At 40.1% G+C, this 21,787-nt stretch overlaps 2 protein-coding genes across 2 annotated transcripts in view; one reads left to right on the top strand and one right to left on the bottom strand.

Moving 5' to 3' along the window:
- Window positions 1-17,874, bottom strand: part of raskol (Ras GTPase-activating protein raskol) — a 166,989-nt gene extending 149,115 nt beyond the window's left edge. Inside the window, exons 1-3 of the mRNA XM_022832612.2 lie at window positions 17,584-17,874; window positions 16,976-17,262; window positions 16,095-16,646 (exon numbers count right to left, since the gene is read on the bottom strand). Coding sequence (XP_022688347.1) covers window positions 16,095-16,371 — 277 coding nt within the window. The 5' untranslated portion in view covers window positions 16,372-16,646; window positions 16,976-17,262; window positions 17,584-17,874. The remainder of the gene's footprint in view (window positions 1-16,094; window positions 16,647-16,975; window positions 17,263-17,583) is intronic.
- Window positions 17,875-18,018: 144 nt separating this feature from the next.
- Window positions 18,019-20,507, top strand: LOC111260107 (uncharacterized). The gene is made up of 3 exons (XM_022832606.2): window positions 18,019-18,395; window positions 19,804-19,870; window positions 20,262-20,507. Exons 1-3 carry the CDS (start codon window positions 18,276-18,278, stop codon window positions 20,438-20,440), a joined length of 366 nt encoding a protein of 121 aa, XP_022688341.1. The 5' UTR covers window positions 18,019-18,275; the 3' UTR covers window positions 20,441-20,507.
- The last annotated feature ends 1,280 nt before the right edge of the window (window positions 20,508-21,787 follow it).

Here is a 21,787-nt window from a genome sequence, read left to right as displayed (position 1 = left end):
TTCGAGTGCGTTCTAAAATTGCTTGCAGAGACCAATGAAAATACAAACCGGGTTATGAACCGTATATTCAATGGCATAATTAATGAATCAACAAGAAATTGATGACAACAGTTCTTCTCTTATAAATTGTAATGGTAATAACTATGACTATCCATATGTACGGAGGTTGCCTGAGGATATAGCGATAAGTACCTAAACATACATTGCTCTTAGTCACCATATACGATTCTCGTCGTGATGATGAGTAGCATTGCTTTTGACAATTTAAGCAGGCCCAATACATATCTACACAGATATTTGGCGGTGCTGAGCGAAAACAAATTATGAAAATAACAAATCGGAACTGGCCCTTATCGCTCTTATAACTATGGATGAAATAATTCCATAAATAGACGCAGGGACGTGTCCCAGCAAGCGCCATTAGTTCGCTCTGGTACGGAAGATGGGGTAATAGCAAATATCTTTTTCACAGGGAAAGAATCGGCTTGAACGTCTCGTTCAGACGAACAATTTCGCAAGTCAAAAACTTCAGCCGACTCACGAAACGTTGAACCATATAGAGAACAACAGTAATAATTGCATTGTTATAGATAGACAAAGAAACGAAGCTTCGTTTGCATACAGTCTGTATATTCTCATATAGACTTAACGCTATATTGAATTGCCGTAGGAAACGCGTCCACAGAGTGCTTGCATTGATTGACAGACCATCTATAACGGACAATAGGATTAGTACGCTTAGACAAGCTAGAAAAAAACATCGGTCTTCAGAATTGCCAGTTATGTTTGCTTAGCATTAACAATTACCACGCTGACGGTATCGAGCTTGGTTTGTTAAGAAATACGTTTTTCACAGCAACGCACCAAGACTTCATTTGAAGACAATTAACCGCTTTGTGTTCAGTTTTTAATAGTTTTCAAGTATAATACTTTGACCTGCGACTCAGATTTGCGGCAATTTAAAAAAAAATAATCTAAAGTAGTTGTTTTAATAGACGTAGTAAAGGCTCAGCCTAGCAGTTCACCAAGGGAGAAACTAGTTACTTTACGGAGCAGTTGTTTTGAACCTACACTTTTTCGAAAAGCCTTACTAAATAGAGAAAAGCAGAATAAGTTAGTTTATTTAACGAGGAAATAACTTTTCTAGAAGGGGACGCAGTCGCTTGCAAGGGAACACTGTAAATAAGCTTATATAAGAGCTAGTAGTAAATTTGCTACCTAGCAGACATTAATAACAAAACAATTAAAACAGTCGATATATATCATAGTTTTCGTCATCATACCGAATAGCTGGCTAGTCTTTTGCTTAGGGCTGGAGACGAGGAATCTGTTTTGTATTGCTACTTAAACATCGGCGTCTGTGTTTCTGATACATTCCTTGCTTTTTGATTTATAGCACGATTCCATGATTTGGTTTTTTGCTTGATTTGAAGCTGATGGAGTTTTTTCCTGGCAAACGCCTGCCTCGATGTTTACCTCGATGCACTTGGACCAGCTCTAGTCAAAGCAAAGGCCGAATGTCTATTAAAAACATTCTGTACGTGAATTTAAATTGTGGCCAGCATTATACACTCGAATGCGAAGATTAACTGAAGTTTTTTACGTGCAACTTGCCACATACTTTACCCTGCATTACTTCTATGGAAACAATTGCGTTGTTACAGGAGAGTCAACCAAGAAGTACGAATAAGTTTTGCTGATTTTACGATAGGTGAATTTCTGAAATTGCTAGCTTTAAGCACCGTTGAAAGTTAAGAAAGGCAAACAATCTTTTTGGTACTGGAACTGAAAATGCGTTGAAGGCAGATATTGGTCTTAAATTTCTGCTGCTCAAAAGTGCGGCTTCTAGGTGTACCTAGGGAACTTTACAAATTACCTATTTTCATCAGGTCTAACGGCAAAGGTTCACCGCACTAAGTTAGCCGCAGCTGTTCCACTCTTGTAGTTCCGCTTGTGAAACATAACCGGTAAGCAATTTACGTTACATGTAATGTACAGAGATACATAAGATATTCGACGTAGCAAATAGCGGCAACTTTTACGCGACTATTATTGATAATATAATCGATTCGTAACATCTTCATGATTTTCTTCACAGCAGCCCATTCTTCTTTAATGTCGAAACGGAATTTTCTCATCCGACCAGCCGTAGGTAGCACAAATACAAATCTGTTGTCAAATTTGCTAATTGAAAAACGTTTCTCGCTTTTAGTACGTATACTATCTCTATAGACAGCGAGGAAAAATTTTTCAAGGCACAAAGACTGAAAATCAGCAACGGCGGAACATTACATTTCCTTGCGATAATACCTTCTCCTGTGGATGTCTGTGATCGCCATAGTCCATTAGGCCACTGACCGTGCGTTCTGTCGTTGTGGTAATTGCCAAGTATATGTATATATACATTTGTGTATGCGCACTCATAACAAGGACAATGTAATGGCGGGCTATGTTAACGGACTGATATTGGCGCAAAAGGTCAAAGTCGTGAGTAGCAAGATGGTAATCCTCCTACATCGGCTATACGGTCGATATTAATGGACAGAACCTCTAGAATCCGCGAAGTGTCACGGTCCGATATTGCTTTTATAAAACCTATATGAGATGCTAATTTGATTAATGAAGATACCTACTACGTAGAATACGAAATATATATACCGCAATGAATCTGTAGGAACTGCTAATACCGAAACAACTTCGAACATGCAGCGGTATGGAACCGTCCCTAGTTTCATTGCCCACTCAATAGCACAACCCATTCAGCTGAGGTAATTCCACGCCATATGCAACCCGTGAGTGACAACTGACGGTCCCCTATTTAGTGCCTTTTTTAATTCACTCGATTAGCTCCGTAACGAAAGAATAGCTTTGCCGAAATTTGTCTCCTTTGTTTTAGACTGTGTGACTTCTCATAACGTACCCAGATGGAGCAGACTCATAGCTAGTTTAGCTCAATCAATAACTGCTTTGATACGATTAGCTAGAGTAGGTAATATACGGAACGAAATTCGGGACAGCTTCACTTTCCGAATCATTCAATGAAGTGCGAACGCCGTCTTGGAACTTATTCTTTCAACACACGGTATTAACGACGCCTACTCATAAGAAACTCAATAAGTTATCAGAAAACACTAAATGAAGTGCGAATCCAATCATGGTGGTGGTCGATGGGGAACGAAGCCCGGGTGGGAAACCCTGAGGTAGAAAGGTTCCTTCAACCATGTATGCAGATTATAGCGGGCTGTAGGAGGAAGGAGCTGAAGACAGGCCATAATAGAAAAGAGATTGCCGTAGCGCTGTGAATCCTCAGGCACTAGGTCGAAGAATACAAAAACGGGGAGTATGTTTATGTAAAAAGTTCTTCAACTAATAAGCGAGTTCCCTATTCAATAGTACCGTTCTTAGAACTTCAAAACTTTGTTGAAGCAGATTTACTGAGAGCGAGCTACAGTAGCGCTTAGCCGACTGACAGATGTACTTCTCATAGGGTGTTTGAAAATAGGTGCTGTAGACTCCAGTTGTTTGTAGCGATACTTAGCATCTTAACCTATTATTAACTAGAATTCATTTCGGCAGCCATACATTCCAATATATGACTTTTTAACTTGAAGGCATTCCATCAAATATGACGATATATGTATCCATGCTTCGGGTCGCGTTTTAATATTTGTGCAACGCAGAGTGAAAAATTCTAAGGGAACCAAAATGAATGAAAAGCTTGTGAAATAGTGGCAAGATTAACATTACGGCAGTAGAAGAGGACCATGCTTCGTTTTGGTCGACTTTGAAGCGGACGACCTCTTTACGAAGGAAGAAAGGGAACCGCTACGTGTGGCCGCTTCGTGTGGAAAGGCGATAGTCCTGATGGAGCTGAGACCATGAAGAGAGTACGGAGCGTGCCAGCAAAAAGTGGGACAATGTAGAGGTCGCCAGGAAGGCGGCTTCAGGAAGACGCCAGCTAGTCGGAAACTCCCTCACCCAATGAACGAAGCTAACCGTATAGATGCAATAAGGTAAAGCTGCTTTGGCCGTCTGCCAGCAAATATGCACAAATATGCATCAAGCGCTCCAATTAAACTGCAGAAATAATAGCAGAATTTTACTAGACCTTTTTACGAAGTGAGGAACCAGGCAATTTGTAGCAAACGACAGCTTCCGTAAGAAGGTGGAGAAAGAACTCAAAAATATGGTGGCTCCGCTTAATAAAATGCTTTTATATAGGAAAAGTAAGATCTGTGAGTGAAACAAAACCAGATTGTTAGCGCAGGGGGGAAAAGCAATTGACAAAATTCTCGCGACCAAATACCTTATCGTTGTTCTTCTTCTTATTATTATACTTTAGGTTAACACTTATTCTAAAAGCACAAGCTGTACATTGTTTTCTGTTCACCGTCGTCTATCCGTCTCCGATAAACTGACTTGATTCGAATGTTTGCCTTACATTTCAATCGCGACTATACAGAGAAGGGATAGTCTTTACAATTTGCAGACGATACTATTTCATCGCAGATTTGAGTCAAAAAAGTGGGGTCATCAGCTTTTACCCAAAAACGGTTCTTCCATGGCTGAATATTTATGACGATATCGTACACCTTACGATAGACATGCTCCAATTTTTAGGACATCTTTATGCAAAAGCTGAAAACGATCGGGTTTGTCGGCTCTCGTCTTAGTCGCTCACGGACGATCTGGATTCCTTGAAAGGAAAGAAGCCCTTGATGCCGTAGCGGAAGCTACGAAGCGACCAAAACAGTTAGGCAAACGTTATGGTACGATTTGATGTGTGCTACACATGATGCTCTGGGATTTAGGTCTACAGTAGGTACGAAGCCTCGTATTTTTACTGCAAGCACCAAACAATAGCTGCAACGCATTCCTAATTTTGTATCAGAAATTCTATTTTTCGTATCTTTATTTGATTGCTTATAGGCATACCAAAATCCTGACCTTGTCAACTAATAATCCCCTTAAAGAGCTAAAATGAGCGTATGACCCCGGTCAGGTAAAGAAGTAGCATCAGATTGATATTTCTTACCTAACTGTCAACAGAGTCTTTATAGAAATATGCTAGAAGGCTTTCTTCTTTCAAAATTTTATTCGGATGTGTTGTTATTCCAACGGGACCGTGCCATTGATGCCACTTAGCACCGCTAAGTACTTTATGAGCCTTTTCTGACACTAAAGCCTATTGAAATAGATGGCCTTATTAGCGCCTTGAAAGACCGTACCTGACATGAATCTGGCAGTTAATTTCTGTTAAAATTTATAGAAAACTGTATCCTGTTTTGAGCTCGTAGAGAATTCCGAGTGGTCCCCTAAGTCACACAATATTCAAATTATAATGGCAAATATTGCCACCCACGGCATGATTTTGATGATATGCGTGTTTGACAAACTGGTGTTATTCATTTCGAGTTCGACGTTGGTACGTCAAGAACGAACGACCCACCTTGCATGAGCTAGCTTGCATATATTTAGATCTGTATGTAGCTAAACTTGTACATATCTTCTAAATTATTTGTGCCAGCAGACTATGAAATATGCTGCTAACATTTACAGAAGTATAGCCAATATTCTCGATGAGCGGCTTTGCTGTACGGGACACACAGCGTATGACTAAATTTACCCGTGTAACACATCCAAATGTAGCCAGCAACCCATTAGGCGACCATATCAATTGTCATCTTTACTTACACCTCTGGCACTGGTCGAAGGTACTCCACTTCTTCGGATCAAAGTTGCCCTAACCATTTTGAAGTATTCATTCATTGCATTTTCCTCCTCTATATACCTGTACCGAAGGTGTCGTAGAATTATTCGCGCACGGGCAAACATACATGTCACTGTAATAGTTTACACTGTAGAAGGTCCCTTTTTCTCTAACGAGCTGATGCGTTTTATCACTCACTGGCACCGCTAAACATTAACATCTATCAACTTCTTTATTCTAGCACGAGTAGGCAAACGATGATTACTCAATGGGTGCACTGGTTTCACGCAAAACGTATGTAGCGCGGGAAACAGATACTTTTATGTATGAATCATACGTAGTGTGTATGGTGCTGCTAGAGACTTAGCAATTGGTAGCCAATCAGTTTGCATCTTTTCGGTGGTTCTAAGTGGAGGAAACCGGAAGATGCAATTACTGAATATAAAGATCAGTTCCTTTCAATAACGTTCGTGCACGGATCGCCTGGTGCCATTGGGCATCTCAATGAAGACAAATCTATGAACTGACCTGTATAATGATTTTGGAGGCTGGAATATCGATTGCCGATAGGGAGAAGCAGGTTCAACAGATCGTTTTTTTGAGACTTTTCTACGCTCTTCTGCACCTGTTGCCTCTATTAGTTGCGACGCTTCTGAATTTTTTTTGTGTTAGCATATTCAAGCGACACCTTAATAAAGTAACGGCTAATAATACTAACTTACGCGCTTACAATTAACAAGAGATTTGCGGGTTAAAAAATATTTTTAAAATTATTAGTTAAGCAGTTTAAGTCCCTACTTAAAGACTTGATCTTAATAAATGATGGTTATGTTGAATAAGCACGTTCGTTTAGAATAACTATTCAAATACATGTATTAATCCCAGTTTAGATGTCGTGCCCTGTTTGTGCAGAAAGTCCAGTGAATAAAGGGCAACGAGGATGGAAACAGCCGGAAGTTCGAAGACCAACGCTCATAAACGATATACAGTTCGGATTTAGACGGTTCACGTTTTATAAACATATACATACGCAGGTTGAGTAAGTCGCACATATATTAGTATTCGCCCGTCTGGCCAGCTACTTTATTTGCCCAGAGCGACTTGTCTATCAAACGCCCCACAACTCATAGCTCCAAAGACAATACAACGTATACCAGCAATTTAATCATAGGCCCAAGCGTTATCATACTGGGTTGTTATTATTATTACAAGCATTATTATCGTACACGCTGATCGACTGGTTTATCAAATGAGGAACGTAAAATAGAACGATTTATGTCACTAATACGATTCACACCTAATGAACCAGCGCTCACGCTAGTTTGCTATCCCTAGCGATCCAAGACTAACTAATCTTCTAAGGTCTCAATAATAGTTGTGTAGTTTTTTTTTTTTTCACAACTTTAATAAAAACGCTTCGGCTTACCTCTGCGGCAGTTACTGGACGACGGATTCAGGACAGTAAACAACAGCGGCTCTTAGTAATTAGCATCTGAGGCGTGCTAAGTAACCGACCCTGATTTTGTATTTATCTTGTCGTTGTTACTGCTGCTGCTGTGTTTGCTGGTATCCAAGTGACGTTCACGGTTTAACCGGAACAGCTGCGAACAGTTTTTCAGTTCTTTCGGAATTGTCATTGTTATTGTTACCGATGACCCTCTCCGTTTACAGCACTGTATAACGTTCGAATTTCGAACCAGCGGAAGAGCAATCTGAGATAAAAGAGCTATTACAGCCGGTGACAAACACTGTACTATTTCTATCACAAACTTGTGTCGAATAGACGCGCCAAAATCCGACAGCAGCCATCCGATATACAGTGGCCGAATAAAGATCCATCAGCAGGCAATAACCTTGAACGGCGTCGGCGACGTTTTATTTTTGTCACTGATCACCATGTCAGAGAAAAAGCAGCGACAGGAGGAGCCGGAATCATAAGGGGCTCGTAGGAAAGGCCGGTAGATACAAGAAGCGAATTGGATACCGTCGTCTATTACCGCAGCTAGAATCGGTTAGGTTACACGGTTTTTACATTTTACCTGTACAATGCTCGTGGAGTCGGTCCTTCCGAATTTAACTGGTCGGCTGATATGAACAACAAGGCGCTGATGATTGTACGTAGAGAAAGCTGAACGCCGAACAATAGAGAATTATTAACTGATTTTTTCCAATCGTTCGGATATAAGAACGTCTTTACGTGGACGAAGCTTTCCTGTATGCAGTATTACATCATGCACATCTGTACATGTAGAATTCATTGGATGAAATCTAGAAAGTGTATGCTTACAAAAATCTGTAATCGGCAATTTGTACATTACACGGTCCATAATGTTGCATTTTCTGAAATTTTCTGTTAGCGAGATGTATACGTATCTATCGTGTGGATAGGAATTACCATGATTCAACGTAAAAATACCCTCTTTCTTCTAAAGTGTGTCAATTTGCTTCGCAATTACGACTAAGCATCAAGACGAGAGCAGATGACAGAATTGAAGTCATTTTTGGCACTTTGCAGATCGTCACCGTAAAAATACTGACTGATCCAACATATTTCTCAAATCACAGTTTCCTCCATATATTTTGAGAGAGGCCAGTTACTTCAAATGTCAAAAACCCAAATTTTAGCATATGGTATTGTTTTTCTCAATCAATTCCAAATATACACTCAGAGGAACACCATACAGAAGTATAATATTAGATAGTCTTTGGACGAAAAGAAAAAAAGTATATACTAGCTAACTGGCGAAGAATGAACATCATGAACCTTAACATGATAGGTCCTTCTCCCCATAAGAAGTATTATCGATTGCAAACACGTGAGTCAACTGACAGTAGTTATAATGTCACTTGAATGTATACATTTAGCTGGATTTTGAGTGGCTTTCAGCCCTTCGGTTGAAACGGGACTTTAATGGAAAAGAGCGGGCCCTACAAAAAAAGTTCACACTTCATTCGTTTGTAAGGTATAAAGCTGGCGCCGGCTGAATTAAGTTTTATGATTATTTCCTTCCTTTAAAAGTATCTTTCAGCCCTAAATTCCTATCACAGCTCACTTCCACCAAGATTCAGTGGGTGCAAAGGACCAACTCTATTACTCACTATACGTACTCCGAGCTGACAATCTGTATGTCCTAGATTGTTTGCTCAAGGTCCACGTGCGCCTTCGAATCGGAACGCTCCGGAATAATTTTCACGAACGAATTACATTATAGGGCATGATTTGCCACACACACACACACACAGTTTTTGGATACATATTGTTTAATCCCGAAGATGAATTGAGCGTCAACACCCAGCGAGTTTCCGCCTATCGCCATCTGCTGTATGCTTGAGACTGAATAACGTGAAAATTTGATTACATCACTCGGCTAATGAAACCAGTATCCGTCGTCTATCGAAAAATGTCTGTCACATCTAAAATTGATCTTTATTCTATTACCCAGAGTGCCTAGCAAATGATCACGGCCTCGTATCGGCTTTTCTGCCATTGTTTGAAAGCCTTTAAGCCATAGCTAAATAGAGTCGTTTTATTTCGTCCCAGCGCCTTCTCCAATATGAATGTCTGCCTCACATAAGTATCTAGAGAAGTGCGTTCAATAGAAAAGCATTGCAGTTAATTTCTGTAATCCTGTCGTGATGACAATGTATAATACAACACAAGCTAGCGGACCTGAATCTGAAAGCCTAACAGAATATCGACGGAAGCGTTTAGCGGACGTGCGTGTGTCATTGTGTGCATACAAGTGCAGCATAATGGTGTCGCAGAGTGGTATCTTTTTGTGTGTATCTCTAACGATAAGCAGCTGCGTATATGCGACCGCCATGCATTTAGGTTTTGCATATATTCGAACTGGTCATAGCCGGCCATCGATCGGAAACCCGCGAGCACCCATCGGAATGAACAAAATCTGGTTAGCTTGTCGTCGTCTAAGCCCAACGAAGCTCCAAAGAGATAGTCTTATGAAAAATCCGCTGTACGGTTCTACCTGTTTTGACCATGTACGTGGTAACGAATCGCGCCGTCGCCGACAAAAAAAATATCGATCTAACAGCAGTCAGTGTGGACTATTCTATTCTATGGTGGCATGCTGGTGCCTTGTTCCTTTCCTGTTCCGCCGTCCTTTCCGTCGCCTCATCCCGTAGTGTGTATGTTCATAACGATGCTAATACCGACCGTACTGTCATTAAGTTGTTACAGTAGCGGACGTTTCCTACGGGCAGCACCGGTGCCGCTAACGGCTCCATCAAGGTAGCGCCAACATCGGACATCTGCTGCTATCGCGGCAGCCGCTTCAGCAGCGTAGCAGCCTTAGAACAAGGAGAAAAACACAGAAGGAAAGGAAGAGGCATCGAAAACAGACCTTACGCTCACGAAACATCGAGAGATGGTTCGTGGGTCGTATCGACGTTTAACGTTGTTGTAACATTGACGCTGCTGGGCCGACTCGCTGGTGTTTATGCCGCGACGGGGAAGTAGCGGTGAGTACTAACTAAGCTTGGACTCAACGCAAAGCGGAGGTAGTGGCAGGCGCGTAATGAGGTTGATTCTTTTCGACCGACGTTTGTTCGTACCCTCCACCGAACACGAGGGCCACATTGACGCGCGGCAACGGCGGTGACAACAAGAGTTTCGATGGCAAAAGGCACTAGTCGATGGAAAAAGCAGTTGCAGCAAGCAAATCCGGCAGCCGTACTACGAAGAGCACAAGATTAACTTGCAGATAATGCCGGCGCACCGTCGATATACGGTGCGCCGCTGTGTATATACGCATGTATATAATATTGGCCTTGCCGCTGTACGATACTACTACTTTGATAGCTTGCCCTCAAGCCGTAAAGACCGTCACTCGGTAGCCACAACCGTATTGTGGTGTTTCGGAAGTGACAGATTAAGCAGATAGAGAGACATGAACGTGATCATTTCAACACGAAAGAGGCAACGATGCTTTGTAACTATTTTTTTATTATTCGAAAACATTTGGTTGAAATTAATTAGGAAAATCTGTTGTTACTAATTTGGATTCGCTATAAATAAATGAAAAATGTTCACTCGAAATACAGATATGGCTGCGTGTCATAAGAGACTCAGCAGCAGTTCTCCATAACACAGAAATTATTTGCATGTCCTGTTAACGAAAATTGACCCATTTATCCATAATGTAAGTAGCTGCAAAAAAGAACTAACGCAACGAATATTTCCTGTGTTATTTAGAAATTGCTTGGTGTAATAGGGGCATAAATCGCGCTACAAATAAACCGCCGCGCCGATTAATTGGCGCACCAATTAGTCGGCGCAGCCATCAAAACTAACGGGAAAAACCGGCCAGGGTACGTGCGGCCTGTAATTAATTTCAGTGTTTTACAGGAGTTCGGCACGAGGGTCGAGCCGCGTTTGACGCTGCTTATGCCCCGCTTGATGACTTTGAAGTATACAGTTTACGAAATGAGTCATGGCAGGGCGCAAGAGGCCCGATTTGACACACGGTCCTTTAGACTATGCTATCTTACGAGTAAATGAAATTTCAATATATTTCCATATAATGGTCCTATTCGTAAAGAAATATTCCCTCGATGCATCGTCAGAGGTACAAATTCGGCTCCGCTGGTTCCTCGCGCTGGTAAATACGCTAACACTTGAAATCGCAAGCGGCCCTCTGCTAAAAAAATTGTTAAAAATTGAGTCACCTCATTGTATACATGTACGCGTTACAGGGAGGCTCGAGTACGCGGTTTCTCGGCTTATAACCGTAATATATATATATATTAATAATAATAATATATATATATATAGATTCTATACCGCTTCATATACGATGGCCTCATAGGCTCGATAAACGGCGACAACGCTATCACAGGACAGAGAGAGTTTATAATAAATGAACTAATGGAATACACACATGCAAGTATTGCATAATAACTTATGGCGATACATCTCGACAGTTTCGAAGTTCGTGCTCGAAATATATTACTGTAGTGTCTCTGTTAAGCTGCGTAATTTACTACGCGCTACGGTTTTTGGTATTAATACAATATGCCACTTGTGTTTAAGGTGAAATTTGATTTAATTTTATATGTAAATTTATATACAGCACGATAAATCAAGTTCAAAGTCCTACAATTATAGACGTATATAGTTCCAAAAATTTTTCGTTTTTCGTACGAAAAAAATTATTAGATGAAAAAATTGTCAACGACAAATATAAATGTAGACTGCGCTGGCAGATTCATTTCGTTAGCCATTCCCTCATATACATCAAAAGGTGTATTATATGTTGTTATTTATACTGTTGCATAGACTGTTACGTAAATTTCAAGTAAATTAGATCGTATTACGGGCATTATTTGATAGTGAAGAATCGATACCAAAGCTCTCATTCAAAGTTCTATTAAAATACACATTTCTCAAGTTATAACACAAGTAATCACTAGCACGACTACGCACAAATCATAACAAAAGTTTTCAACTGTTTCCCCAAATACGGGACATGATAAAATGGGCTCCGTGTTTTCTCACAGCAATTTATTTCATCGGAGCAAATCCTGTATACACAGCAGGATGAAAAAAGTAAAAAAGCAAGACCAAATGTATATCTATCCACTGTTCCTCGAGGCGTATAACAACAATTATACTACCTTAATAATGACAAAATCATATTGGCATTATACCTTTATAGGAGTTAAAGTATACACGCCGGTGAGTAAGAAGAACGATGACGCATATTATTCTTTGTTTTGAAACTTCCTCTGCGTTGTCTGGACGTATGATCTTCTTTGTTACGGTGCTGTGATATAGACGTTGTCTGCAGCAATTTTTCTACAAAGGTTGATATAAGCGTCATCCCACAAGCACAAATCTTTTTTTCTGGTGAAAAGGTCTTATTATCAATTATGAAAGTACTGTACACATGGAAGGAATTTTCCATCTGCCAGACGATCGCTTAGTCAAATTGCTGCCAGATGGCGCGCGAAAGCATTTCTCTGTCTATTAGCTTGGTCATCATGTCATACAGACGAAATTTTGTCTGAGATTATATAAACCACCGAGGGGTTTAACAAAAGAAGGTATGCTTCTATATGCATTTGTAGAGACTATGAATATCTTGATTCCTGTCTATTTTTAGGCTTGTTTGCATGCTTCTCATCTCGCTAACCGTAGACATTGCATTTGATGTTGTGTCTAAACTGGGCGTAAGCCCAGCCTGCTTGACAGAAAAACACTGCAACAAAATGATCGACTAGACTGGTCTTTGATGTTCAGCAAATACTAATAATAACTAGTGACTAGCAGTTAGTATCATTACTAAAATACTCGCTCGGTTCAGGAATTTTTTATTGTATATTTGTTTATATATATTGTTTATATATATATATATAATATTGTTTATCTGGCACGTTATGAATATTGGCCTCGAACCTAGAACGGGTCACAGATCTCTTTTTAGCTGCAAGTCATCATGCTACATCCACAGCCTACGTCTAACGTCCCAGTACAGCCCCAGCTCAACACTATCTTAGACACCCTGTCGTCTCGTTTTCCATTGTAATCAATACTCATTATTAGACAGCCTTATAATGATCATTGGCCACAATGGAAACCCTAAATTTATTTACGGATCGAATATCTATACTAGTTTCTCGGACACATGGATAACGGTTAGGCCGTAATATCATTTCAAATAACGGTAATTCTAACACTCGAGAATAGGAAATCACATCTCGAATGATTCATGTTAAGCGGGTGATCCCACCAACGCTCGGAGTTCATTTCTGAAAAGAGCTAGTAAGCCTAAATTGGTATTTTTTCTAGTCCGTTTGTTATCGGGAACGTACATCTGCACCTTAGTGGTACAGGACGTCCTCACACAGACATTGGATCTTCGAGAAGCAACTAAAAAACACTGGGATGAATCAGGCTGTTAACATACGGAACAGTTACATAGGCGCAGCTGTTATAGTGGAGACTGACATCTCTCGTTCCCTATTAAGATCCGTTAATCTCTAACTACTATGTTCACTCGATCCTATCACATTGTCCACAATCGTCGCTCACGATGATACTTCCATCGTTTAGCAAATTAGGAATAATTTGCTAAACGATGGAAGTATCATATGTGACTTAAGTTAAAATTTACTGCTTTCGTCTAATTACACAAACGTACCTACTACTCTACTCGTTTCGTAGGACTCTATATAACTACGATAGGTTGTGACACGCGTCCACAGTGAGAACTTGAATGATGATTACTGTATCGTCATTCGGATGCGATGCTAGGCGGACGCTTATTACTGTTTCTAATTGAGTAGTCGCCAACAAGCCAGCGGCTGATCATATCTCACCATTTTCAACATGAGCAGCGCTACCACAACGATCTACCGGCGCTGCATAAGTTACCATCTATTGTCGCATTTTTGATCGAAGTGTTGAGGTGACGATGTAGACAATACGATGACATCTGTGTGTAGCACCTCCATTGAAGAATCATTTCCAGTTGATTATCTACTGCGGCGACGCATCGTAGGACGATTTTGAGGAACGACAGAGATTTACAAAAGTTACAGACAGTAATTTACTAAACAACCTCTCTCTCTAATTAGGCTCAAATTCTGAAGTAATCTACTACGACTCTTGATAATTGTGTGCGTGGCCTCACAGCCTTGGTACATTTAAATATACATAGACGAAGATGAGTGTGTACTCAGGCTTCTAAAAGTTATTTATTACAATCTGGCGTAGTTAATGATATGATAAATATTATGGTAAACTTGACGATAATTGCATCACAATTCACTATCTAAATTAATTGTCGGTGAAATAATATATAACAATAGAAAAACAGGCATCATATTTTTAGCATTATGGCTGGCATTTGTTAGTTCGGATCTCACTTCAGTACAACGGCTATATGGGAAATTTAATGACTAGCAAAACGTTTTACAGGTATCCTAATCAAAAAAAAAGGTTCCACTGTTCAGCTTTACATGTATGCAAAAGAGGAAGGAAAATAATCGTTATGACCTCATCATAAGAGGCATAGCAGAACTTTCGAGAACGCTGAAAAAATCATTAAAAAAATACTAATATGAACATACCCATCTCTCGACCAAAAAGTACGTAAACCCTACACCGATAACCTCATGAAATCGGGTTTGTGTTTTCCTACCAAAAATTGATGCGTTCTGAACGTTCGTCTGACGTTAAAAGGGATTAGAAAGATATCCCCAGGCTTAAACCTTTTACTGTCACCTGCATCTACCCAGGGAAACAGAGCAATATAATTGGTTATATAAGCTCAAGTTCAAAGAGACTGTCTATGCTTTTTACCCGCAGAATTTCCCTCACTAATTTGGACACTTCGTTGATATGGCAAATAATTTTTACAACGTTCCACATCGACTGCCGTCTACCACTAAATTTGTGTTTTAAAAAATAGTCTCGGATCGGTGAGCGTCCACAAGTTTGGTGTCAATCATTAAACGTCCATCAAAAAGGTATTTACAAATAGATATACAGCAGTCAAGGGTTACTGTTTTCTCGTAGATCTAAAGAAAATTCAAGAAAATTGATTAATGGGAAGATATTATTAAAAATGTATACTCACAGTAATATGAATAGGGAAAGCGTCTCAAATAAAAACAACGAAGCCAAGCTGAGGTCAAGATTGAGCAATATTGATCACGTGAAAAGTTTCCGGAACAGCCAAAAGCTGCATGTCTTAATCAAATTTTTGCAAACGCTTGTCCATATTAATGCTCCATCTAATTTTGCCATTTCCTTGTGCAGTCCCGGAGACTTGCCTATTTCCGAAATCTTCCTCCTTACGCACTTGACTCCATTAATAGTTATGCGATCTACAAGCCCATGATGGACTACAAAATAGAAATGAACAAAATGTAGTTGACAAGTACCATTTATTTAATGTTTCCGAGTGGAAATGGATCCGATTCCATGAAGACACACAAAACAATCCTTATTCGTTAAAGTATGATGGAATTTACGAATGTCTATTCTCTCCTTATAAATTTCTATATTCAGCTCAAAAATTAGCTGGCGATATATAAATGAAAAGTTTCAGTTTAGAATATCTAACCCGGACTTCGATTAAATATGAGAAAATAGACAACATAGTTTTAATCTGTTTTTCTGCTAAAACTACTGATAAAGCTACACTGCATTTTTAGGTTGCGTTTGGCAAATCCTTGTAGTTATTACGATAACGCTACCTTTCTAGCAAGCTCTTAGAGCGCTCTATTGTAAATTTTCTGCCAGATTATCGAAGGCATTAAAAAAATTCACAAACCATACTAGGTCAAGATTGACGTTACACGTTTTTTGCACAGATATCGTCTACATGTCAACGACAGATTTAGGTCTGGATAAACGTACCTTTGACAAAAAGCCATCCTTCAACGCGAAATTTCTCCTGTATTACAGGAAGCACGGGTTCGGTGGCTCTTGCGTTGCCGCCAAGCTGCTCCTTGCTATTACTGTTGTTATTGTTACTGTTACTATTAGCAGTCACGCTACTGTTGCCACTGCTGTGGTTATTATTATCATGACTGTTCATAGTAGTAGAAGCAGCTACCGTGGCTGTTTTCGACGCTGTGGTTACTTTTGTTGTGTTTGACTTCAAGTCGTCAATGGGCACCACCCCCGGCGTCATTCTTGTTGAAGAGTTCGGATGGGAATTCTCACACGCAAAGGTAGAATTTTCGGTGAAAGGTGGGTAGAAGCTTGTAAATGAAACTTACGATCCGCGCGAACGAGGGTATGCGAGGCTTGCAAGCAACGAATAAGATCGACACTTAATGCACAGTTTGTCACGAGGCACATGCGCGTTCTGTCCGACAGATGACTCACTTTGATACACAAATTATTCTCGAATTAGTTGGGTCCTGCCAGTTCTATGTGGTAATGATATATCCTTTACTCGAACGCCTGACGTATGGAAGAAAACAATATCCTTAAGTATCCCTGCGGAACACTACTCACTAACCACAAACAAATGCTTTTTCATTGATCGCAAGCATCAACAACCATTTTGGAGACACACGATGACACTGATAGTAAGGTAATATTTTGCTCCGTTTATCAAATCAATAAAAGATAGCAGAAACAATTATTCCTTGTTATTATGATCCATCATATTATGTAGTTGTATCAAGGTTTTATACAGTGCATCACAATGTAACGCGACCTACTATATGATGTAAAAGCACTAGTAGCTAAAACTAGTTTAGCACAATTTCTTGACCACACCAACTGACCATGCTGAATAACTAAGAAAGACGTCGGAGAGCGTATATTACATATGCGCGCGGCGGGAAGCCGTGATGACGGCAAGGCTCGAGATGGACGACGCGGAAAACTCCTCTGATTTTGTCTGTTTCAGATAGAACAAGCCAAGCCGACCGACACTGACGGGTCGCGTGCGCCCGACAAGAAAGGCGAGGAAAGGGCGGGCGACAGCGGAAAGGGTGGAGCTTCAAGCATCGCCGCCAGGGAGCGACACTGGTCGAAGCGCGTGGCGCGTGCAAAGAGAAGCCTGATTTGACTCCAGACGATACGAGTGAATACAAATGCATGAAACAAATATACGAAACAAATATAGTTCAATATGTTTACAGAAAACAGCAACTGAGCTAGATAATAAGAACGCTAAAGGTCGCTAACTACTAACGGTAAATGTACGGTGCTGAAGAAACGTGTTTGTTAGATTTATGTTCTTCATAGCGAAACAAACTGTAGGATGGGTCAGGAGGCTAATGCCGAAGGAAAATTTTAGATGCTGCCAGGGCCCTTAGATGCTATGAAACAACGCTGTAATTAACTTTTATGTTATGTAGGGCAGAGGAAAGAATCTGGGAATACTTACTAAGATTATGGCTTCCTTCTACTGCTTAATTCACTAGGTAGAACGCTCGTCCTGTCACAATACAATACAAGGTCGACGAACTATTGTATTAGAGATTGCAAATACATGCAGCTTCATATTGAGTACATTATTATAATACATCACTGTCTGTATACTTCACAAATTAAATGTACGACTGCACCGGGAGCTCGTGTGCGCATTCGTGGAACTAGTGAATATGTAGCCAAAAGGCTGTCTCCGTGATAAGCTTTTCGTTTCTAAGATTCTATATTTATTGCGATATGTACCACAATAGGAACATTTGAACTTAATTAAAAAAAATTCTTAAGCAACATTGCTTTGGATTATTCCGTACCAAAAAATGCCGTTTACTTACCCTTCAGTTCCTACATTTTTTTAATATTAATTAAAGCCACAACTGAAATGGCTGCTTTCGGTCGTACGGACTTTCGAAATGGCTTTACTTCACTTCAATGACTACTTAGAATTATTCAGCAGATTTACTTCTCAGCGTGATATAGCTTTAGAGCCCTAACAAGATTATTAATATCTAAGGTAGAACGAAGTGTTACTGGAGATTGAGACTCAGAAATTTGGTCGTATTAGTTGGACAATACGTTTTCAAGGCCTGACGTATTACACCCATTTGGAGGCCTCTGTCTTTTGAACGGTATTAGGAAATCGAGTTGATTATGTCACAGACAGCTGAAGCCCAGCTCGAGGAGTTGGAAGATGGTAATTTGGGTGGCTTCTGGGGTTTTTGGGCCGGCAACGGAACTCTCATCGCTGTCGCGATCAGTACAATTATTCAGGTGATGTATCGTTAGTTTTACAAAAAATTTGTATCTGAGAAAATCATTACATACTGTACAATTAGATTTTGTATATCAATTGATTGGAAGAATGTCGTATTACTGAAAGTCCTATTTACAGGCTTCAGCGTAATAGACCCGTTACAGTTATGGTGTCGCTTTCACGAATACTGATTTTTCTAACAGCGGACCATCGGCAAATTAGCGAAGTTAGCAAGAGGGTATTGAAGAGATGATTCTCGAGCACTTAGGATTTTCAGTGTGTCGAAGCAAGAAGAACTGTAATCGAAGCAACTTTCGAAAGGGATATATGCTCCTGCGTTAAAACGCAGCTAGTTACATTGGGTTCTTGTAGAGACGAGAAGTCCGGAATCCAAGTCGGTATCAGATAAGAGATGAGACTTTGCAGTAGCGGGTGTACTAAAATTAATAGTGCTGCATTCAGAACCAGACAAGACCGCCTTATGCATTTCGCAGTTTCAAAGTTTCAATACGAGAAAGGCAGAAATGCTGCTTAGGTTCAGGAAAAACATTGTGCTGTCTATTCAGGACAGAACGTCTTATCGCAAAATAGGTTTTGTCACTTTTGTTTGAAAATTGACCGATAACGGAATAAATTAAAAATTGGTCAAGTCAAAATCGGCACAAATAGACAAGATATCGCCAAAGGACAAAACGCCTATAACCGAACAGTGTTAAACTATATGAGCAAAGCTGACAACAAAAGCTCCATGTTGGGGCGCTACACAAATTGACATAAAGGAATTTACTCGATCATATTTCTAATTCTACTTTGTTGTGGACGGTTGATTATGGGTCATGAGAAGTGCATTACTTACGGAAATACATAAAAAGCTCCATAATCTATGGCAAAGACTAACGATAAGGATTATGGTGGAATGTGTTTGATGATACGCTAAAGCAGCCAACCGCGTTGCTCCGGCACGACAAAACGCGTCATTCTGACCTCTACTGTCAACAACGAGATTATAACAAGCCATTGAAAAAGAATGACGGCACCTAGTGAACAGAAAAAGCGTTGTCTTTTTCATCTTCACCACAATGCCAGACCATGTATATCTTGAGCTATTTGGCAACAATTCAGGGAACTCTCTATTGGCTATTTTAATGTATCCTCCGTATATCCCGCGTTTTGCGACGATAGCTTTGTTTCGGTCTCTAAACGCCTCTCTTAAAGTTCTTGATCCAGTGTAAATGGAAGGGTGTAGTAAAAAAACTTCTCGCCAAGAAATTAGTTCTCCATAATGGGATCATGGTATTACCAGAATAGCAGATTATCGATCAATTAGTGCTTAGTTTACTAATTGTAGTTTGAAAAAAGTTTGATTTTGGTTTAAAAACGGTCAGAACTTTTCAACAGGAAATATATGTAAATTCGATTTTTTAGGTGCTACTTGGGGTTATGCTTTACATGGAGGGAGACCTCATCGGAACCGGTATTCTGTGCATTCCCAGTAAGTATATCGCGAAGTCTCACAAAAAAAAAAACGAAGAAACAGGGAAGTAAGATATACATTACTTTTCTGTTCTTCTAATCGGGCTAGATCACTAGAATAAGTCTTCAAAATTCATGGCGACCTATTTGCGGCATAATTCTCAGCTTGGGTTCATAAAATGTTTTCTTCTGCACTTAAGCTCTTAGGATTTTTTTGCAAGCATCTGGCGCCAGGCCGAAAACAGACAAGCTATTGGTGCACATATGCATTCTTATGTAAAAGACAACATGAGTTTTCGTAGCATTCAACAATCGACCTCAAGTTATGATTTACCAAAAGTAGCCATCGTCAGGTTCATAGTGAGATCGTTTTGATGCAAACCATGTACTCTCGTTTGTCCCCGTTCTAGCTTGTGTTGTACTGCCTGTTATTGGTTATCTTCATGTCCAACGCAGCGAAGAAGCGCGAGTTGCTGCTTTAACCGAGAAAAGCCTTAGGGCTAGAAACGACACAAAGGCTAAGGGAATAGAAGACAAAGATGTTGCACCAGCTAGCGGTGACAAGCCAGCCCATGAGAAAGAAGAATAAATTAATATTAAGTGATATATGTGCAAAACAATAAACGGCAGGTAAACGCTAGTAGTCGACTATTGAACACGTGACGAACGTCATGTATGTTCACTGGCGTTTAAAAACTTTCGGTACGGTAGTAATGTACAGGATGGGTCACATAAAAGGGTTGTCTTTATCCAGCATAACCAATCACCGCAGTCAAAACTTAATTTGGGACAAACCGGTCACAAGCCCTTTTGCAGTGGTCCTATGGAAAGATGCGAAAGTTTCTTTGAATGCTTGTGATAGCAGGAGAAAACAACTCGGGCGTTTTCGTTACGAAACCTTTTGCTCAATAGCATATCCATTCGTGGGCTGCGCAACGGTCATGCCAGAGTCTGCTTATATTCTCAAAGAACTAATCCGCTGTAGTAAGTCCGTGCGCTAGTTTACTAGAAAACGCAAGGCTTTTGAGACACTTATCCACGATAGTAGAACGATAAACAACATGCACATAAACTTTACTAATACTGAGGTTAATTTTTGAGAAAAGTATAGGGGCATAACGGTGGCCCAGGACACCACATTCAGAAAAGGAAGTCATGAGCAATTCATGTTGTCGATAATGCATTTCTTCGTTAGAAAAACCAAAGTCGACTTCAATTTATTCTTCTGAAAACTGAAAAGCAAATAAGAAGTCATTAGCTTTTAATGTCCTCAGGGCATATCTTTCGGATCCTCAGAGCACATCTTTCGGACTCCCTTGACATCGAAGAATGCATATTATTTTGTCCGTGAAAGGGTAGCCCTAGTCGTGTTAGTTTGACGATCGTTCTATTTCCATCAGAAAAACAGCGATGTGCATCGAAACGGTGTGAATTAGCTCAAACTTTCCACTGTTTTTCCTTTAGCGCGGGCTTGCTGTGATAAAGCCTGACTTGTCTTCTGTAACTGACAAACGCTGAAGCTAAGTGTCGATGGGGATGCGTGTATAACTTGGATCATAGAAAGTTGATCTTCGTTCATGGTGCACAGATATTCTATTTTTCATCATAATGAACCTTAAGTTTTGTTTCAAACCGAACTCTTCTTGTATCAACAATAGTGGATGAAAGGCTTCCTGCCATTACTAACAGCCCGTGATCCTCCGAAATTAGATAGGTCACCCTCTATATCAGACGTCCAAGAGCTTCGGATCAGTAACAATTGTGGATTAAAATGTTTACTTGTATTGCGTACGGATAGCATTTAGAGTTTTAGTGCCTTATGCGATACCTATGTAAACTAAAATTTTAGGCGGTTGGTTTTGGGTATGAGACGGAAGAGCTGAGCTAACGTTTATCCAGCGTTCAAGGAATAACGGAGTAATTTTCCGATACATTA

This window comes from Varroa jacobsoni, unplaced genomic scaffold (genome assembly GCF_002532875.2).
Source record: "Varroa jacobsoni isolate VJ856 unplaced genomic scaffold, vjacob_1.0 scaffold_39, whole genome shotgun sequence".
NCBI lineage: Eukaryota > Metazoa > Arthropoda > Arachnida > Mesostigmata > Varroidae > Varroa > Varroa jacobsoni.
This window is presented reverse-complemented; position numbering and strand designations above follow the sequence as displayed.

Bases quoted from the DNA above. Each gene is read 5' to 3' on its own strand.
- LOC111260107 (XM_022832606.2), top strand. From the start codon at position 18,276: ATGTCACAGACAGCTGAAGCCCAGCTCGAGGAGTTGGAAGATGGTAAT. The intron at 18,396-19,803 runs GTGATGTATCGT...TCGATTTTTTAG, and splicing joins CGATCAGTACAATTATTCAG to GTGCTACTTGGGGTTATGCT. The intron at 19,871-20,261 runs GTAAGTATATCG...TCCCCGTTCTAG, and splicing joins CGGTATTCTGTGCATTCCCA to CTTGTGTTGTACTGCCTGTT.